The 20,546-nt window shown below is 34.7% G+C and overlaps 1 protein-coding gene across 1 annotated transcript in view; it reads right to left on the reverse strand.

Annotated features, from left to right (window-relative positions):
• Window positions 1–2,588: 2,588 nt before the first annotated feature.
• The window catches only part of msx2b (muscle segment homeobox 2b), a 28,762-nt gene continuing 10,804 nt past the window's right edge, over window positions 2,589–20,546 (reverse strand). Inside the window, 2 exon segments of the mRNA NM_131276.3 lie at window positions 2,589–3,553; window positions 5,102–5,579. Coding sequence (NP_571351.3) covers window positions 3,132–3,553; window positions 5,102–5,405 — 726 coding nt within the window. The 5' untranslated portion in view covers window positions 5,406–5,579 and the 3' untranslated portion in view covers window positions 2,589–3,131.

The raw sequence follows: 20,546 nt of genomic DNA on the forward strand, positions 1-20,546 counted from the left end.
TTCATAATAACTTTCACTAACAGCCTTATCAAACATTATTACTGCACATCATGTTAGGGTAGAGATCATTATTTAATCGCTGATAATCACATTATGGCATTCATTATATTTGGTTAATATCTATTATTATTATTTTCATATATATATATATATATATATATATATATATATATATATATATATATATATATATGAAAATGGGTGGTTCATTCCGCTGTGGCAACCTCTGAAATAGAGACTTAGCCGAAGAAAAATGAATGAACAAATTTATGGAAATGATAAACAGTTAAATTTAGTCTACTCAACCCAACTTCTACCCTAAACTTGTTCATAAACCTTCACAAAATAAAAATGGGAATATTTTCATATACACAAAACTGAGTATTAACCAATTAAACTCCATCCAAAATCTATATTTGCATTTTGATTTTGTGAATTGAATTGGTTTATAGTTTGAGTCTGATTCCAGCGACGCTCCAGGGACAGACGAGTCTTCGCTGAGGCCATCTTCCAGCCTAAACCACGGCGAATGAAGCTCTGCACAAGACTTTTGGCCAGCGGAGAAATTAAAATGGTCGTGCCCAACTGAGTCTGGTTCTCAAGGTTTTTTTTCTTCACTCCCATCAGGTGAAGTTTTTTTTCCCTCTCCGCTGTCGCCACTGGCTCGCATGGTTCAGGATTGGTAGAGCTACGCATCGATGAATTTGCTCTTCAGTGTTAGAACTCTCAGTAATGATTAAATCACACTGAACTGAGCTAAACTGAACTGAACTTAAACACTAAAACCTGAACCACACTGTTCCAGTTACTATGACCATTTATGTGAAGCTGCTTTGACACAATCTACATTGTAAAAGCGCTATACAAATAAAGCTGAATTAAACTGAATTGAATTTTCAGTATAGATATAAGAAAAAATGTATGAGAGCTGTCACTGAGGCAGTATGTTTTTTTAAAAGGTATGTGTGCTGAAATGGACAACATTGCTACAAAAGTGTAAATTAATACCCAACGTACATATCAGTAATCAAAAAGTCCAAAATTTATACTTTTGAAAATGTGAAATATGCTGGGTTCTACAAAATTGCTATAAGTTGTCCCAACACAAATCTAGTTAAGTAGACTTAATTGTTTTTACAACATAAAACAACTTGTTTGTTCCCAAAACAACTTTAGAATTGTGTTGTTTTCTCATTTTCTTTAAGTAGTAAGCAGCAAAAATCATTTTTTATTATACACAGTGCTCAGCATATATAAGTTCACCCCTCACAAATCTCTCTTTTACATTTACATTTTTAATAGGAAACTCTACAAAATTATATTTGTGCATATATATTAATCATTACTAAAGCCAAATCTTGAGGTTATCTCACAAAAGAACTTACGATAATGATCCAAAGTGAATACACACAAATTTATATGTTATAGAAAAATATTAAATACTAATTGAAAAAAGAGGAAAAATCAAGAGAAGCAAAATAAATTGAAAAAAAAAATAGTTGAAATTTTATAGGTTGTAATATTTTTTGCAACATTTTGATTGAATTTAATTGTTTTATCTTTCAACTTCTTAATGTTCGGTGACTAAAATATTACTGTAATAAACAAATCTGATTAATAAATCTGTTTTTGTTTAAATGCACCAAAATACATTACCTATATTCACTGATAAATGGATAAAAATTATCTTTTTTGAATGGGGTGTACTCAATTATGGTTTGCACTATGTACAGTTGAAGTCAGAATTATTCGCCCTCCTGTTTATTTTTTTCCCCAATTTCGGTTTAGCAGAGAGAAGATTTTTTCAACACATTTCTAAACAATAATAGTTTTAATAACTCATTTCTGATAACATTTATTTTATTTTTGCCATGATGACAGTAAATATATTTGACTAGATATTTTTGAAGACACTTCTATGTAGCTTAAAGTGACATTTTAAGGCTTAACTAGGTTAATTAGGTTTACTAGGCAAGTTAGGGTAATTAGGTAAGTCTGTAGACTTAAAGGGGCTAATAATTTCGACCCTAAAAAGGCTTTTAAAAAATGTACAACTGCTTTTATTCTAGCCAAAATAAAACAAATGAGACTTTCCCCAGAAGAAAAAAAAATCAGACATACTGTGAACAAAATTCAAAAGGGGGGCTTATAATTCAGACTTCAATTATATATATATATATATATATATATATATATATATATATATATATATATATATATATATAGCTAATATTATATTATATTATATATATATATATATATATATATATATATATATATATATATATATATATATATATATATATATATATATATATCGTAAATACAAACAGGCAGATTTTGACTTAGAGTTTTTGTTTACATGACACTTTTTTTATGTCTTTATATTTTAACCGTGTCATTTCATTCAAAAAAGTTGGCTGAATAAAAGTAACTTTAAGTTAGAATTTGCCTGGGCTATGGATGATTTCAGCCTTTATATAATATAATTCGGACTGTATATTTAAAAATAAACCAAACACAAAAAAAAAGAACCTCTTAACTTTTGTACATTTTCTCAGTGTGAATGTATCAATGCGTTTATCGTATATAAAATCATACATCTAGTCATTTAATCATTTTCGAACAGTATGACTATGTTGAAAACATGACTACAGGTATGTCAACAATGCCTAGAAAGGAAATTCCATCAGAAACAAATTTTTACAGTATAAAAAATCCATCAACATAAAATGTGGTGGACATTAAACTCATCCAATATTTCACACACACACACACACACACACACACACACACACACACACACACACACACACACACACACACACACACACACACACACAACAATAATAATAATAATTAGATTTACAATATATTACATAAAGACGTATGACAAAAATATACACAAAAGTTTTGGCAATAGAATTATCCATCCATACGGTAAAATGTGATCTGTCAGTCAGTGAAGACGGAGCTAAAATGTTCCGTTTTTCAAGTCAGGACTTGAAGGCAAGGCACATTATGAAATCTTTAGCAACTTGTGGGTTATTTTTTTCGGCATTGGGCATTGTAAACAATGTCTTTCTGTACATCCACAGGTATGTCCGCTAGTCCAGTTTTCAGCGCTCTTCTCATGCGAGGTGATACATGCTGTACCCTAAAGGTGTCCCATAAAGCCCCACTGGAGCTACAGGCAATAAAGGCCTCTGGTAAGGGTACGACTGGCCATAGAGAGAGACCGCTGAATGAAGTTGTGTCCCAAGAGGAAGAGGCAGACTGAAATTGGGGTGCAGGGCAGGTTTGGCAGTCAACTTGAGCTTTTCCAGCTCTGCCTCTTGTAGACGTTTGGCTTTGGCCCGTCGGTTCTGGAACCAGATCTTGACCTGGGTCTCTGTGAGGGTGAGGGAGCTGGAGAACTCGGCTCTCTCTGCGATGGACAGGTACTGTTTCTGTCTGAACTTTCGCTCCAAGGCAAGGAGCTGTGAGGTGGTGAATGGTGTACGGGGTTTGCGATTGGTCTTGTGCTTGCGGAGAGGACAGGGACTTTCCTGGCCTGTAGGAAATATATATATTTAAAAAAAAAAAAACTTAAAATGAGGTTTGAAAAAGATGAAATGCTTATTTTGTTTAAATATTTTGGAGAAAAAAAAAAAAACGGGAAAGGGAAGCTCATGTTTTTTTTATTACTTTTGAATTTAATTAAGTGTTTTTTATGCATCACAGCATAAACAATATACAATGTGTTATATTGCAGAATTTATCAATAATAATAATAAATAAAAAATAAACAAAAGGAATAAGAAAAAGGAGTGAATCTTGTTATAATTATTGAACATAAGTTTTAAACATAATTAATTTCCTTTATATTTTACATTAGTAAAAATAGTTAAATTTAATCTAAATAAAATATCATCTAAATTTTAAACAGTATCACACCTAAGTTGCAATTCAATGTGTGCATTTGAATGTTATAAAATACTCAAATTGTGTGTCTGTTTCGCTGTTTTCTTTACTTAAATACTTAAATGTAATAATTGTTAATTATATATATATATATATATATATATATATATATATATATATATATATAACATGAAAAATTAATTTATATATATATATATATATATATATATATATATATATAGTGAACTTTTTCATTTGAATGTGTTATGATCTTCATTAAATCAAACTTTCCCTAAATGTAATCTGAAACTTCTCAAGGCATCACTGTTTTAGAGAAGTAGGCTTATGTTTCCATTTAAAAGTGAAAAACAAATATCCATAAAATTTAAGTGCCCTCTGTTTCTTACGAATATTTACTTTGCAAAATAGCTAGTCATCCTATTTACAACTGGCTTACTACCTGCCTATTATTAAGATATGAACTGTTCATTAGTAGTTATAAAGAATAATCATACCCTGCATCCCTAATCCTACCAAAAACCTAACTTCTACCTTACAAACTATTAATAAACAGCTAATTACAGGTTTGTTAAGCTAGTAGTGTTAGTTAATGGTTTGTGAATACCATATGAGTTGTGACAAACTAAAGTGTTATCATAAGACATAATCTGAAGTTGTTTTACCTTTGGAAATAAATATAAATTAAGCAGATATCTAAACCAAGTTGCGTATAATTTTTATAATAAATATACACTGCAAAAAATGCTTTTCTTTCTTAAATTTGTTGTTTTGTTTCTAGTCCAAATATCTAAAAATTTAACCAAGAAGCATTTTCTAGACAAGCAAAACAAAATGTCTTGCTTTAAGAAATACTATGCCAAAAGTAAGTGAGTTTTTCCATAAAACAAGCTAAATAGTTGTATGTCAAAAGGAAAAACAAGATTGCTTACCCCATGTGCAGATTATTTGCTTGTTTTAAGGAAAAACTCACTCAATATTGGCATATTATAAAACAAGAAAATATGTTTTGCTTGCCTAGAAAATGCTTGATTTAAGAATTTTATTTATTTATTTATTTATTTATTTATATTTGGACTAGAAAGAAGACAAAAAAATCTAAGTAAGAGAATCATTTTTGCAATGTACATAGTTTAAAATATGTGGGGAAATGCAAAAGTATATAAGGTAAACTTCTTACGAGTCTGCGAGTATCTAGAGTTCATAACCCATGATGTGCAGTCATCCGGCTCAGGGGACTCGGATTTGACGGGTGAGGTTTGAAGCATAAAGTGCTTTGGTATTCCAGCCGAACCGCAAGAATCCCTGATCTCAGTCTGCGCAAACTGACTGGACACATCCTCTCGCCTTCTCTCAAAGTCCTTATTGGTTTTGTGGCTAGAAATAAGAGACTCCACGCTGAACGGATGGCTTGACACTTGGGTTTTGCGCTGCTCCATGTCCCGATCTCCGTCTGATTCCTTCAGGCTCGCGGACGCGGACATCCTCCTCGCGACTTGCCTTTGGACACCCGAACTTCAAAGTCGCACTGACGTCTCATGCAAAGGGCATGAAGCCTTTGATGCCTTCAAGCACGCGGCCACAATAGAACTTTCAGCCAATCAGAGCGCCGCTGAGTTGGGGAGCGCGCACCAATACTCGTGATTGGCTTGTGGAGTCTGCAAGAAAATGTCAGTCATTAAATGACACGACAGATTCTGGACTTTTGGTAAGTGAAACCATGCCTCGATATGAAACAGAGGTGTACAATGTAGATAAATGAATATAAATCGCTTCTTTACAGTGACCTAGAAGTTAAAACTTATTTAAAGTTTATTTAACTCTGTTTGTAGTTCTGTAATGGGTAATATAATTATAACAAACGCCAACAGATATTAGTCTTCAGTTGAGGTCTGTTTAATCAATGCGAACATGACCGTTTGTTTTCTTTGCAACTTTATGTGACATGTTGTGGGGTCTTATTGTTAGCCACCCTTATGAATATTATTCATGGTTTTATTAGTTGTAGTAAAAGTGCAGTAACATGTTTTGTGTGTGTTTACCTTTTGTATAACCCCAGTTTTGCCACCAATGCTGGTAACATTATGGACTGAGGTGAGGTTAGCTTTATATTCACACATTCAGACTTTCTCCTTAATAATGTATTTTCGGAAAAGTATTCTTCGCAAATTCTAAATAGCAAAATCATATTAGCAGCCAATGATTATCAAAGTACAACATTGTTCACAATGAATTAAATAGTGCTAATGTTGTTTGAAGTCATTATTACGTGTGATATCAGACAGAGTATTTGAACGTACCATGGTAAACAATATAGGGAGCATGTCACAAGATGTCACTGATCGAATGTGTGAATATAAAACTAACTTTAGCTCAATACATCATGATTAGTCAAATGAAAACGGCTTATATAGTTGAAGTCAGAATTATCAGCCCCACCACCCTTCCCTCTCTCCCCGTTTATTTTTTCCCCTAATTTCTGTTTAATGAGGACATTTTTTCAACACGTTTCTAAGCAAAATAGTTTTAATAACTCATTTTTAATAACTGATTTAATTTATCTTTGCCATGATGACAGCTATTTTACTAGATATTTTTTAAGACACTTCTGTACAGCTTAAAGTGACATTTAAAGGCTTAACTAGGTTAATTAGGTTAACTAGGCAGGTTAAGGTAATTAGGCAAGTTATGGTGTAACCATGGTTTGTTCGGTAGACTATCCAAAAAAAGTATAGCTTAAAACGAGCTAATAATGTTGAGTTTAAAATGGTTTTGAAAAAAATGTAAATGTGCTTTTATTCTAGCCAAAATAATACAAATAAGATTTTTTTTTCTCCAGAAGAAAGAAATATTATCAGACATACTGTGATTTTTTTCTCCTCTGTTGGGAGCTATTTAAAAAAAGAAAAAAATATTCTAAGGAGGCTAATAATTCTGACTTCAGCTGTAAATTGTCCGTGTTATGACCACGTCTTATATAGTCACCATGACTTACCTCTAGTAACCTTTTATTTACTTTACTTTTATTTTATTTTTGTAGTGGGTCATTTGCATAAGATATACTGACTACTGAGACACTTCTGTTTTGCTTTTGTTTAGTTTTTTTGATGTGATGTGCTGTTGATGCACATTTAGTCTCCATCCAAGCAGGTTGAAAGCAGCATTTAGATCAGCGTGACCCAAACCTTTTTGTATGAAGGGCCAAAAACCAAATATCGTTAATAGCCGTGGGCTGAAGATAAATATATCTAACTATTTTAAATCATAATACCTAAATGCAGTATGCAGTAGTAACTTTTTTTACTTTTTCCAATAAAAACATAAACAATCATATTTAAAACACAGTGGAGTTCAATGCTGAATACACCATTCAAACAGAATCTGCCTATGCCTTAATTCACTCACTAAAGTCTGCATTTTCCTCTATCCGTTGTATGCTTTTTTTTTATTTTAAACTAAACATTTCTATTTCAAAATAAATTTGATAAATTTACACCATTTATATTGAACCAATTAATTTCATATAGTGTTTTTGTAGTTTAACAATGAAACAATGAACTAATACTATACTAGATAGATATAATACAACAATTACTACAACTAATAGAAGGTTACATAAACCATTCTCATATGGGAATCAAAGGTTACCATGGGCCCTAGTTTGGGCATCTCTGATTTAGATGAATATGTAAATATCGATAAAGGTTTTAGTACAAAAATGTATTTTTTGTCTTGTTTTTTTTTTGTTTTTTTTTGTTAATGTGTCAGAGTAAAGGAGAGGTTCTAGGTATGGGTGTCTTAGGGGGTATATGCACATAGACTTTTAAATGAAGTCCGCCAGCCTTAGGGCTTCCAGTTAATTGTCGTCCCATACAAAATCGCTGCGTTTAAGGTATAAAACTGGACCTTCACTGTCTGCCTGACTTACAATATAAAGTGGGTACCAGACTAAACAAGTAGCACTGCATTAAATGATTTCCTGCACTGTCTTTGAAATTTAGAAATAAATTTGATGAATTTCTGCGCTAGCCTGCCGTTAATGACGATGCCTGCGTTTAAACCGTCTTTCATCTCTTTTTATGCTTTAACCACCAAGTAGATGCTTTAGTTTATGTAACAGAATATATTAGAATTACATTATAATGTTGATGCTGTAAAAGAAACCTTATGGAATTGAAAATAGTCACATAAAGCTCTTACCGGAAGTTCATCATTGGCTGAAAAGCATTAGCTGTGCATATAGCCCATTGACAGATAATTCTTTTTTTCTCGGCCAAAAAAAAAAGCCTTCACATAAAATCAGATTACATTCATATACAACCAAAGAAGTTGGTCTTTTTATTTAATGAATTAATGCAAGCTGTTCACACGCTGCTGATAAAAAAAAAGTTATTAATGTCTAAAAAAAAAAAATCCTAAAGCCCCTTTAAGTATGTTCTAAGCCCTACAAACAGTGCATTGTAAAATAATAACCAAACTGCAGCCCTGACTCGTACGAGAAACAGCGCTTGAGGCATTACAATGCAATGTATCATTACTGTCCTAGGTATAAATTGAAGTGTGATTATTTGCTTAAAAGTTCTTTTGCCGTCTGTTGTCTTCTAGTTCCTTTGCACGCCATCTAATCTCCTTGGAAAAAGCATTTGTTCCTGGCAACAAGGGTAAGCTGCTAACGAAAGCATTAGGGTGTTTACTCTTCAAACACAAGAGTTAGTTTCAAAGTAAAACAAATTAGCGCTCAGAGAGAGAAAGGAAATGTATCCATCATGTGTTGTGGACACTAAGGCTGAGACATTGTACAGTTACGAGGCATTTAACAGAGATAAATTACTTTAGTCTCGTCTTGGATGGGGAATTGCCCACTTTGGGCAATCACAGTTAAAATAAACATCACCCTTCTTCTTTTTCTTCTTCTTTTAAAATTAGTTTTGTAATAAATAGCTGTAGCAGCAATCAGCTGCTTGTTGGACTGGTCTTTATGTGTGTTTGTATGCGCACAAATGCTGCAGGGTGAGATTCTGCTAGCTTGTCGTTCCCAGGAGCCTCAGCGCGTTTATTAAGCAGGGTGATTTCACAGACAATCTGAGGTTTGTGAAGGCGCCAGTGAGCGGGGAGATGAAAGGCGCCTCTCCTCGGGGGAGAAACTGTGGCAGTTTAGCGGCTCCACTCAGGAGGAGTCGCCTCCCTGTACACACATACACACGCACGCAAACACACACGCATGCACACACTCAGACGTCACGCCCCTGCCCTTAGGCACCTTGTTGAGCACAATCCAACTCTTTGCGTAGATGGACCGAGAGAGACGGCTGAACTGTAGTGATAAATGAGAAGGACATACGTTTGCAGTTGAGAATCATAGGAGTTGACAGGAGGCATATGAGAAATACACACCACGAGAGAGAGAAGAAGAAGTGCTATTGTGCCTTAAATGCTGCATTTAAAAGAGACAGAAAATTATCCTCTAGGACACACCAATCTGAGATTGACCAACAAATCCTTTTTTTCCTTCCTGTCCGATCTTTTTGACCTTTAGGAATAATCGGAGGCAGATTTTTTTTCCAGAGAGTACAGAACATATCTTAAAGAGAGCTCCTGGTTTTTCTGGTATGTTTGGACACACCTTGAGCATTTTAATTACGAGCTCAGCACTGCAGTGTAGGAATTCTCGAGAAGGCATTTAGATTCCTTCAATGCAACAATCTGTTTGCGCAAATATATTTGCGCAGTTTTGCACGCTATGACACACCAAATTAAACCTGATGACTGATGATATCTATCTTTCTTTACTCAATAGGATTTCTGTCAACTGAATGTTACTATAAACAGCATAATCAACACACGAGGAGTTTCAAAACTCAAGATAGATGTACGTGTCAAAGTGCAATATAATGTGAATCTCTTCAACGTATTTATTGTCTTTGAACTTGGATAACTCACTGAACAAGGATCACAAGCCTTGTCTCGCTAATTACACTGCATGAAAATACTTGGCACAGGTGACAGCAACTGTCATCGCTTTGTTTTTATTAGTACCTTATTAGGCTTCCGGAGTCTTCTCTTATGAGCAAACATTTGCTGTAATGAGAGAAAATTGCTACCCACTAAAGGAGGATGGCGCCAGCTTCAATTAGCTCAAGGGAGGAAGGTATTACTTAGAGGCAAATAAATTATCATGTAATGTAAAAAATGATTCACTCAACACATGACAGGTTCCCTGTTGTGCAAGTCTACCTTTCTGTGAGCATAAATACTTGCTGACTAAGTGATGTTTTGGAAAAAAGAACTGAAAGGATTGCGTGTTACGCTGATGCGGTATGTTACCTTTATACACTTTTGAAGCTTTTTTAAAGGGCAACTATGGTAAAAAATCTACTTTTCAAGCTGTTTAGATAGATCTGTGTGTTGGTATAGTGCAGGGGTCGGCAACCCAAAATGTTGAAAGAGCCATATTGGACCAAAAAAAAACAAAAAACAAATATGTTTGGAGCCGCAAAAAATGTAAAGCCTTATATAAGCCTTATAATGAAGGAAACACATGCTGTATGTGTATATATAGTAGCTATATTAGCCTACTATAAAAATGACAAAGTTGGCTACAAATACATAATGAGCCTTCATGATTAAACAGCCACTAAAATCAAGTGGTTGGTCACCATCTGTGAACGGTTTTCCATACTTTATTATCTCCCGGTTTGTTTACAACAACCACCTGCCTGGCATCCCGCCCTGCTGATAGAAACCTGTGTCGCAGGCTATGACACAAATCTTCGTTGACAGAAATGTTGAAATTAAATATTAATTCTACACACTTTTGAAGCATTTGAAAACGTTAAAAATGTTTGTCTTCCTATAAAAATCATATTAAAACAAAAATATATACTAACCTTCCCCATCTTTTTGAACATTTTTGAAAAAGCTTCAGGGAGCCACAAGGGCAGCGCTAAAGAGCCGCATGCGGCTCTAGAGCCGCAGGTTGCTGACCCCTGGTATAGTGTATAGAGCGTCATACTGGGGTGATATGAACACACCCAGTCCTTTTTTTCAATTTAACTACAAAAAAAGAGTCGGCCAATTGGAGCTGTTTTCAAATCGATCGCACCATTACATAGGTGTGCGATCCCCCCACCCACCGAATTGATTGACAGCTGCGCGCATTAACATGTTCCGGTAGTCACGTGTATATGTCATCAAGACCAGGCAGACATACGCAAAGCAACCGGGAATAAAAGGTCTGTTCTGTTCGCTAGGATCAGCAATCATCATCAAATGTGATAGAGTAAGTTTCACATGTTTAAAGTGTTTTAAAACAGAGTTTGTGTGTAATTAATTACAGCGTTTTACTTCAGCTTTACTTCATCAGCACAGCCGCGTGTCAGAACAATTATAAAAGAAGACGCTTCAATCCTGGTTTGTGGAAGTTAAATCAGGTTTATTTTGTACATTAGCATAACAGATATCCACATAGTACTTGAGGTTAGCCTTAACTAAGCTAAGCGCGCTCTGTCTGTCCGCCTGCCTGCCTGCCTGCCTGTGTGTGTGTCATCTGTGGTGTGCATCTGTGTGTGTGTGTGTGTGCGCGTGTGTGTGCACGTGCGTCAACTTTGTAACGATACTGTGTGTGACTCATCAATGCAACTTCACAATACTGATTAGTAAAGGTTAGTTCTTACTGTAGTATCTCACAAACGCTACGTGAGACCTTCTTCCTTTAAGTCTGTCTGTTGTCTGACGCAGCTGAGGGAGGAGGCATGTAGAAACAGTAGGCGGGAAAAACTCGTCTTAAAGGCGCAGTACGGCAAAACCACCCCCTGCTGGAAATCAGTATAAAACAGCATCTTGTAAAAGGTATAATGAAAAATCTGATGGGTATTTTGATCTGAAACTTTATATACACATTCTAGAGACGCAAAAGACTTATATTAAATCTGAAAAAAGGGGTAACCTAGGTGCCCTTTAAAGGATTGTGATGGTTTACAGACAAATCCACGAAGAGTTCAGATGCAAAAGCCGCTAAACACCACTTCCGCCAAAAATGAGCTAATGGCATTGAGTGGATGATTTAGGCTCGTAGTACATGTTCAACAAATATATTTGCTTAAAATCATTCAAATCCCAGCATCAGCGCATTCAGAAATAACAGTTTGTTGGCAAAAGCCTCTTTGACGCCACTTGCCTTTGAAAACGCCACTTGCCTTTGACAGCAATATCAAAACCGCTATATCCCCTGCTGAAAAATCAAGCTTAAACCAGCCCAGGCTGGTTGGCTGGTTTTAGCTGGTTGACCAGCCTGGTTTTAGAGGGGTTTTGGCAACTTCCAGGCTGGTTTCTAGTCATTTCCAGTCTGGTCTTAGCTGGTCAGGCTGGAAAGTGACCAGCTAAAACCATCTAAAACCAGCTTGACCATCCTAGTTTTAGCTGGACATAGCTGGTTTTGGCTGGGCTCCCAGCCTGGCTAGGCTGGTCAAGCTGGTTTTACCTGGTCATCTCCCAGCCTGTCCAGCTAAAACCAGGCTGGTTTAAGCTGGATTTTTCAGCAGGGTCTCAAAAACCAATCAGAAGGCGGGAATCGAATCACATGTTTTTAATCTTTATTTTCCTTCATTTTCCTTTAGCTTAGTGCCTGGTTTATCAGGGGTTAACATAGCGGAACTGCAGTGTTTTTAACTTCAGGTGGTTTGTGTGTGTGTTTTTATGTTTGGTAAAATAATTTCTAATTGCATCTGTAGTGATTTTTCATCCAATTGCACTGTCTTGTTACAATAGGTGGATTAAGAGGTTTTTGCAAAAACAAGCACAAGTGGATTTAACTGGTTTGGACGTAAAAGAAAATCTACCTTTTTAAAAACCAAAGAATTGTCTGAAGAGACATTTTTGAAAAAAAAAAAAATATTTTACTTACTTGCTAATAACCTTATCATTACTAATAAAATGAAACTTCTCAAGCTAACCAGATGAGCCTGATAGAAAATGTTCATTTACAAAAAATGAGGTCTGATGGATTTAGGGAGGTTTGCATCAGAACTCTTCATATCAAGGCATACTTTCTTATTGTAGCTTTACGTAAACTTAATACACAAGTCATCATCACTGCAGTATTATTCTCTCAAAGCACAACAAACTGACCTAATATCCCAAAAATCTTGCGATGATGTGAAACATCCCTACAAAATAGGACCAAACAAACAACTTTAAGACTGTCCGCTTCCTGGTTCTGGGTCCTCTTACTGGATCCCTGGAGATGCGCCATGCTTTGTAATCACAGATTGCCGCCATGCCAGATCCCTGAACCGATGAAGCCATTAGGGTTCATGACTCACCAACCTTCATGACTAAAGTTTCCATGTAGACGCCCACAAGTAAATGAAGGGGCCCTTTTGCGACCTCTCATTTCTCACAGACAGTGACTGAGCAATGCACGGAAGCCTTGATTTATGAGGAAGGTTTACAACACTGAGACAGGCTTTTAATTTAGTTCGAAGCCCTAGCTTGGCGTAATTGTTTTTTAAATGCAGGGAACGGTACAAAAAAATATCAGTTGCCACAGCAAAGCGTGAAGAAGAATTACCCCCGAAGATATTCTCTCAAGTTCCTCCACCACTTTAAATTGGGCTCATTGTTGACCTGAAGGGTGTCGGTTCACCTTCAAGAACTCTGCAGAATAAGATTTCCAAATTTGGACGCTGAAGGAATTAGAATGAAGTCACAATGCAGTGCAGTCACAATAAACCCTCTAGACCCAAACACAAACAGGGCACGCCATGTCACCCGACACCCGGACAGCGGGTGTCCCCTTCATTAATGTGATCCTTCCTGCCCCCTAGCCCAAGCAGACGTTTGCCTCCGACCCCAACAGCATTTAATGAGAGAGAGACGCCAGACGCAGTGGGGCAAGTCAAGAGTGGGAGGGACTCCCCAAAAGTCCTCTCGCTAGAACGGACCCTTAGTAGGAGCCGACTGCCACAGGGGTCTGTCAGGAATCCTCCGCCCACAAGTTCAAATGTCATTGCCCCGGCATGCGCCCTCCGAAAAAAAAAGAGCAGAACTTTTAGTGGTTTACTGCCTGCCATCTAATTGATTGGCAGGCCTGCAAATGAGCAATTCTTTGCTTGTTTTTGTGGACAGTTTCCACTTAATCATAGACTGACAGGAATGACTTGCAATCTATGCCCGTCCATGTTGCTACGTATTCTAAATTCTTAGAAAACATTGACCGATTCGTTATGCTTCAGTCCGCAAGTCATCGAATCAGAGAAGTAGCCAATTAGTCATGCCATTCTGAGAGCTGGATAATTAAGTGTATATTAGATGTGACAGGTCATCTTGAGTGTGTTTGTCGTGCGGTTTGGTGTGAGTGGAGGGGTAAGTAAGTGGTGACAGCGCGTCGTGTTAGCTGAGGGAGCCGCTCCGGGATGGTCAGGTTGATTTCATTAAGGTGATGGGACACATGTGCCCCCTTTTTTCATCTGCTCTTCGGCCCCCTGCTACTCAGAGTCTTTCAAGTCCCGTTGTCTCCCGATCTGAAGATAATTGTTCACTGTAACACTAGTCAGGAAATGAGCTGATCAACTCCAGATGGACGACAAGGGGAAGGGGAATGACAGAAGGGAATAGAGAGTCAGCAATAGAGAGAAAGACAGGCCAGAAGAACTTTGTCTCCTTAAGGCACACTTGAAATATTGATCCTGATGACCGGAGACCCATTGATACTACTTGGCTATGAAAGCTACCATAATGTCATTATTCCCCACAGGCGACCACACAGACTCTCACATCAGTACTCTGACTCCAGTTCTAACACCCAATTCTGATGAGATTGTAATTTCTGATCACATTACATTTAAAACACTAATATACTGACAGCCATTGGGTGCACATTCATGAATAACACGTCAATATCCTTTGCAATCATGAACAGACTACGCTGAAAAAAAAAGTGAAAACACTGTGTCCATTATATTGGATTAAGTGAGAAATTATGTTTCTGGTTTTATTCAATTTGGCTTAAAGCAAAAAAAAAAAAAAAACATAGGAAAAATTAAAAGCATTGCTTTTTCTCAAAGTAGTATTTTTGTTTTGAATATTATTTTATTTATCAGTTTTCAGGTCATAGAAACATGTACTGCTAATTTTAAAATTGATATCCATCTTGCATGACATTTATAGCCATACCGAAAGCACAAGAAGATACTTTACTTCAGATCTTGAAAATAAAATAACTAGCAATAGCATAGCTTAACATTTCTACATAGTTTAGTCCAAAGTACAACTTTATAATAATTTTTTTTAGTATTTCCAGAATAAATATTTCAGTTTACCAAAGTAGAACCAAAGTAATTCAGCTAATTCATGGTCTTTGAGTGAATTTAATTTGTTTTATATTTTACAGTTTCAACCTAGTCTGAACTATAATTTAAAGAAAAATTACAGAATTGATCCACAGAATTGATTACAGGTTGCTTCAAAGCAAAAGGATACTTTGTTGTAAGGGTAAACAAGATCAACATAAAATTATATTTAAAAAATGTATGTTGTACCAAAATAGAAAAATAATGTAAAAAATAACAATATGGTATATACACTATAAAAAAAAACATCTGTAAATTAACAGTTTTCATTGTTTTATTATTTATGGTTTTTAATCGCATTAGACTTTGATCCTTCTTCTGACAACTTTTAAGCTTAAGAAGTTGGAAAAAAGTTACTTTTATGAACATTTTTAATAGTTTAAAATGATATATTGTCTGGGCTGGTTTTGTATTTTATACTGCAAAAGCCTTGTAATAAGCTGCCAGTACATGTTCTGTTATTTTACAATTAATTAATTTATATATTATTTCTTATACATTAGATAACTTCAAACTACTGAAATATCGATAAGTTGAATTTTCAAGATCAAAAGTCGACAGAGCAGAAATCATTAACTACACACAGTGTAGTGAACAATATTTTTACTTTGTGTGAATGTAATTTGAGTTCCTATGAATGTTCTTGACCACAATAAATATATTCGATTTTGATTCAATTAAATTTAAACCAAAGTTTGAACCAAAGTAAAATGTTTTTTTTTTTTTTGAGAAAAACTAAATATTTTCGCTGTAACAACTTACATTAATTTTTTAAAAGCTGGTTCAGTGCATATTTTTCCAGTTTAGTGGTACATTAAACAGATTTAAACTAAAGAGTAGAATTGTTTTCATAAATTCTAGATAACATCGTTTGGCCCTAATTCAAGGACAACATCTCTTACATTACAAATTCCATCATAAATTAAATATGGGGCTGCCCGTTAATTTAAATAAATTAAATCTAATTTCATCATTGTTTTAAATCAGTAACGGTTTCAACATAATTTTTCAGTCTTATATAATATAATATAATATAATATAATATAATATAATATAATATAATATAATATAATATAATATAATATAATATAGGCGCAGTGGGTAGCTCAATCACCTCACAGCAAGAAGGTTCAAGCGTTGGCTGGGTCAGTTGGCATTTCTGTATGGAGTTTGCATGTTCTCCCCGTGTTCGTGTGGGTTTCCTCCAGGTGCTATAGATGAATTGAATAAGCTGTGTGAATACGTGTGTATGGATATTTCCCAGTGATGGTTTGCAGTTGGAGGGGCATCTGCTGTGTAAAACATACTGGAATAGTTGAAGTCTGATTCTGCTGTGGCCACCCCTGATAAATAAGAGACTAAGCCAAAGGAAAATGAATGTATGATAGCACCTAGTTTATTAGTGAGCATTTGATATCATTGACATTAAACACTTTATTTCAACATCATGAAACAGAAAATTGTGGAATATGCAACTAGAATGTAACATCTATGATTACTTTTGAGGTTGCTGATGAAGATAAGGTTTAATTAAGCATGTTGATGTGAAATAATCAAGAATACATTTACTCATGGAATGCAGTTGATTGATTTTATGACTCTTTATGTTGAGTTTTGGAGTATTTTATTGTCTTTTCATTTTATGTTTTATTTTTTGAGGTACAGGAAAGAAAGATTTGTGTCCAACGGCCAACATGATAACAATTACACGATAAATAATGGTCAGACAATTACAAAAAAGTTGATGAAAGTACAGACTTGTGTAATTTCATGTAATCCTTTGAAACAAGTTCACACACGATGTCCGACAGAACATCATGAACAGAACAGAATGTCATCATTTCAAATTGATTAAATGAATCAACCGCATTTGACAAATAAAGTACAGTAGTAATAGTGACTTATAATCATATGTCCATAATTCAAGCATAGTTCAGTATTATCAATATTACCTATGTAGGCATAAATGTACAAGAGATTACATATTTGTATGTAAATACTCATGAGATCCAATTGACAGATACAATATAGGTAATTAAATATATCCGTAGTACAAACAGTCTTGGGTTACATAATGAAGTTGAATACTCTTCAAATCTTTTACTCCAGTATGAACAGTAGTAAAAGTATTGCCTGGCTTATAAACAACAACTTTAATTAGTTTCAGCTACAGCGCATGTATTTAAACCATCCAGGTCAAATATGTGACATAATATCCAGAGATTATAAAAGCATTGTGAGCAGTATTGCTGAGTATAGTATAACAAAACGTTTTGTAGTCAGCTTCTTTTCCTGTAATGAGGCCCCAAAGGGCAAATGGCTTCAGTGGAAGAAATAAAAATCACAGGCGTTTTAGATTGAGCTATAATTACACCAACACAAGTCACTGCAAAAGTAGATAAAGTATTCCATGACGGTTTGTTGTTTAAGCTGGTTAACTGAAACGCTTATTGCTTGAGGAGAAAATGAAAAGTGGTCGTTTAAAGAGCAGTTTTAAGCCAAAACAACATGGTTCTGATCTAACAAATGTGTACATGGTTGGTTTAAATAATGAAAAAAATTATAAAAAGTACATTTAGTAATGTAGTAGAACAATAACCAACATAGGCTCATTCTGAAAACGTATATACATTTCTTCAGTTCGCAAATTATGTAGCCAGAGAGCTATTTCGTCTTTAATACGAATGCTATGGGGTGGTATGACGCCATTCCTTTTCGTGCTTACCAGTTGATTGCTTACCTCCATATGGGTTGACCGCGATGACGAGTTGACTGCAACAACGGGGTTAAAGTCCGGCGAATAATGGATCCAGAAAGCAGGTAAAGTAAAAACAAAAGCATATATATATATATATATATATATATATATATATATATATATATATATATATATATATATATATATATATATATATATATATATGTATATATATATATATATATATATATATATATATATATATATATATATATATATAGTTGAAGTCAGAATTAATAGCCCCACAGAATTTTTGGCCTCTTGTTTATTTTTTTCCCCAATTTCTGTTTAATGGAGAGAAGATTTTCTCAACACTTTTATAATCATAATAGTTTTAGCAACTCATTTCTAATAACTGATTTATTTTATCCTTATTTTATCCATGATGACAGTAAATAATATCTGACTAAATATTTTTAATACACTTCCATACAGCTTATAGTGAAACTTAAAGACTTGACTAGGTTACTTAGGCAGGATAGGGTAATTAGGCAAGTTATTGTATAATGAATGTTCTATAGACTATTGAAAAAAGAAATAGCTTAAAGGAGATATTAATTTTGACCATAAAATGTTTTTAAAAAAATTAAAAACTGCTTTTAATCTAGCCAAAATAAATAACAATAAGAAAAGAGAATAAGTAAATAAGAGAATAAGAATGTGGTAAAAACTGAAAACGTGGTAAAAATCAGGCTGCCATGAGAGCTTTCTTTTTCTAGATTGGTTTTCAAAACACTGTTAGTTGGGTTTAGGGAAGTGGGTCGGCGGATTAATTGGTGCTTTTGAAAACACTATTGGTTGGGTTTAGGGAAGTAGGAGATTGGGTCATTCAGTCAATCGACAACAGCCTCTAGTGGTTTTACATAAAAAAATCAGGTGTGAATGGTGCTTGTGAGAGAAATTTGAGATCTGAAAAAGCGTACACAGTGGTCTCTGGTAGATTCGCGAAGACGTGAACTGTAAAAAAAACTCACCAGAAATGTATATAGGGGTATGTATCACTAATGAGCAGGGGATTATATATTTTTGCCCCTAAGGTTACACATATATTGTTCTCTGTGTAAATTCATTAGGGCATGATCAAATGATTGCTGTGCGTAAAGGACGGTCTGTTGAAATAGTTCATTCTGATTGGCTGGAGGTTGTGCATTCAATTTGTTGAAATACACAGGTAGTTCCAGTCAGTTTTGATCACAGTTCAATATAAATGCACTTCCCCAAACATAAGTAGAAAGCATAGCAACTGCTATGAGTTACAGTTGCAGACCCTTCATTTCTTTGTAGTGTACGCACATGTTCAACAGTCGCCTTCTCTCTGCTGTTAAGTTGTTTCATAAATACAGCGGACACGCGAGCTGGCGAGATTTCAAATTTGTTGTTTTTGTTGACAACAAATCATAAAGATGACTGTGCTCCCACCATTCCTTATATGTTTAAACTTTTGCAAAAACAAATTTGTAAAGGACTGAAAATGAGATTCTGAAACATGATGTGGCTGCATTTTTTTCAAACTGATTCATGTGTTAAATGATCGATCATTTTATGTGATCAGGTTCATTGCGTAATAATACTTTTATTATTCATTCATTCATTTTCCTTCACAGGTCACCAAAGTGAAATGAACCGGCAACTATTCCGGCAAATGTTTTATGCAGCGCATAAGAAACCTTTGGTTTAAATAAACAGAACTTAGAACCTGCAATTTTATTAAAAATAAAATCAAGAAATACCCAGCTGAATCAAAATACATTGTAAAATATTCAACACTGTGAAAAATCACCTTCGCTACTGTTGCTGATAATGCTAAATGTATAAATTTAACATTATAATTTGTACAACACATCATTTATACTAAGCGCATCATTTTTGGGGAATTATTCAGTCCACCTATTGGTTAAATAATGTATTGCTACAATTCTCATTTTTAAGCCTCAAGTTAAGGGCATAAGACCGTCATTTAATGGTGATTTTAATCTTCACCATAAACATCACTGTTTATATCTGAACTACGTATATATTGTTATCCCAGTACATCATCATTGCTTGATTGTTTATAACTTTGTAGCTAACTGAAAAGGGTAAAGACTGAATCTATTTCTGAATTAAGTGCTTAGAAGGATTTATAAACATATGCATTACGCATTAATCTACAAGTAAAAAAAATAAAAATAAAAAAAGTAAATAAAAAAGTAATACACGGGTCATGTACATTCTGAATCGTGTGTTGTGATTCATACGTTATACCCCTTAAATAAATGTACGTGTTCAAACTTTTAAACAGAATACCTGTGGTTGTATTGGAAATAAAATATCTATCTAAAATTTAATTAGTCAACGCATAAAGTAGCTCATTCATAAAGTGTGTTTAATGGATTCTGTACTTTAAACAAGATTTTTATTTATATATTTGGTAGATATGAAATTTGGGCTAGCTTCCACAGTATTAGATTGAAAGATCAGAAATACCAGCTGTTGTCATTTACATGCACTCATATTATCTCTCCTACACCCTCTCTCTC

This window comes from Danio rerio, chromosome 21, assembly GCF_052040795.2.
Source record: "Danio rerio strain M-AB ecotype USA chromosome 21, GRCz13ab, whole genome shotgun sequence".
Taxonomy (NCBI): domain Eukaryota; kingdom Metazoa; phylum Chordata; class Actinopteri; order Cypriniformes; family Danionidae; genus Danio; species Danio rerio.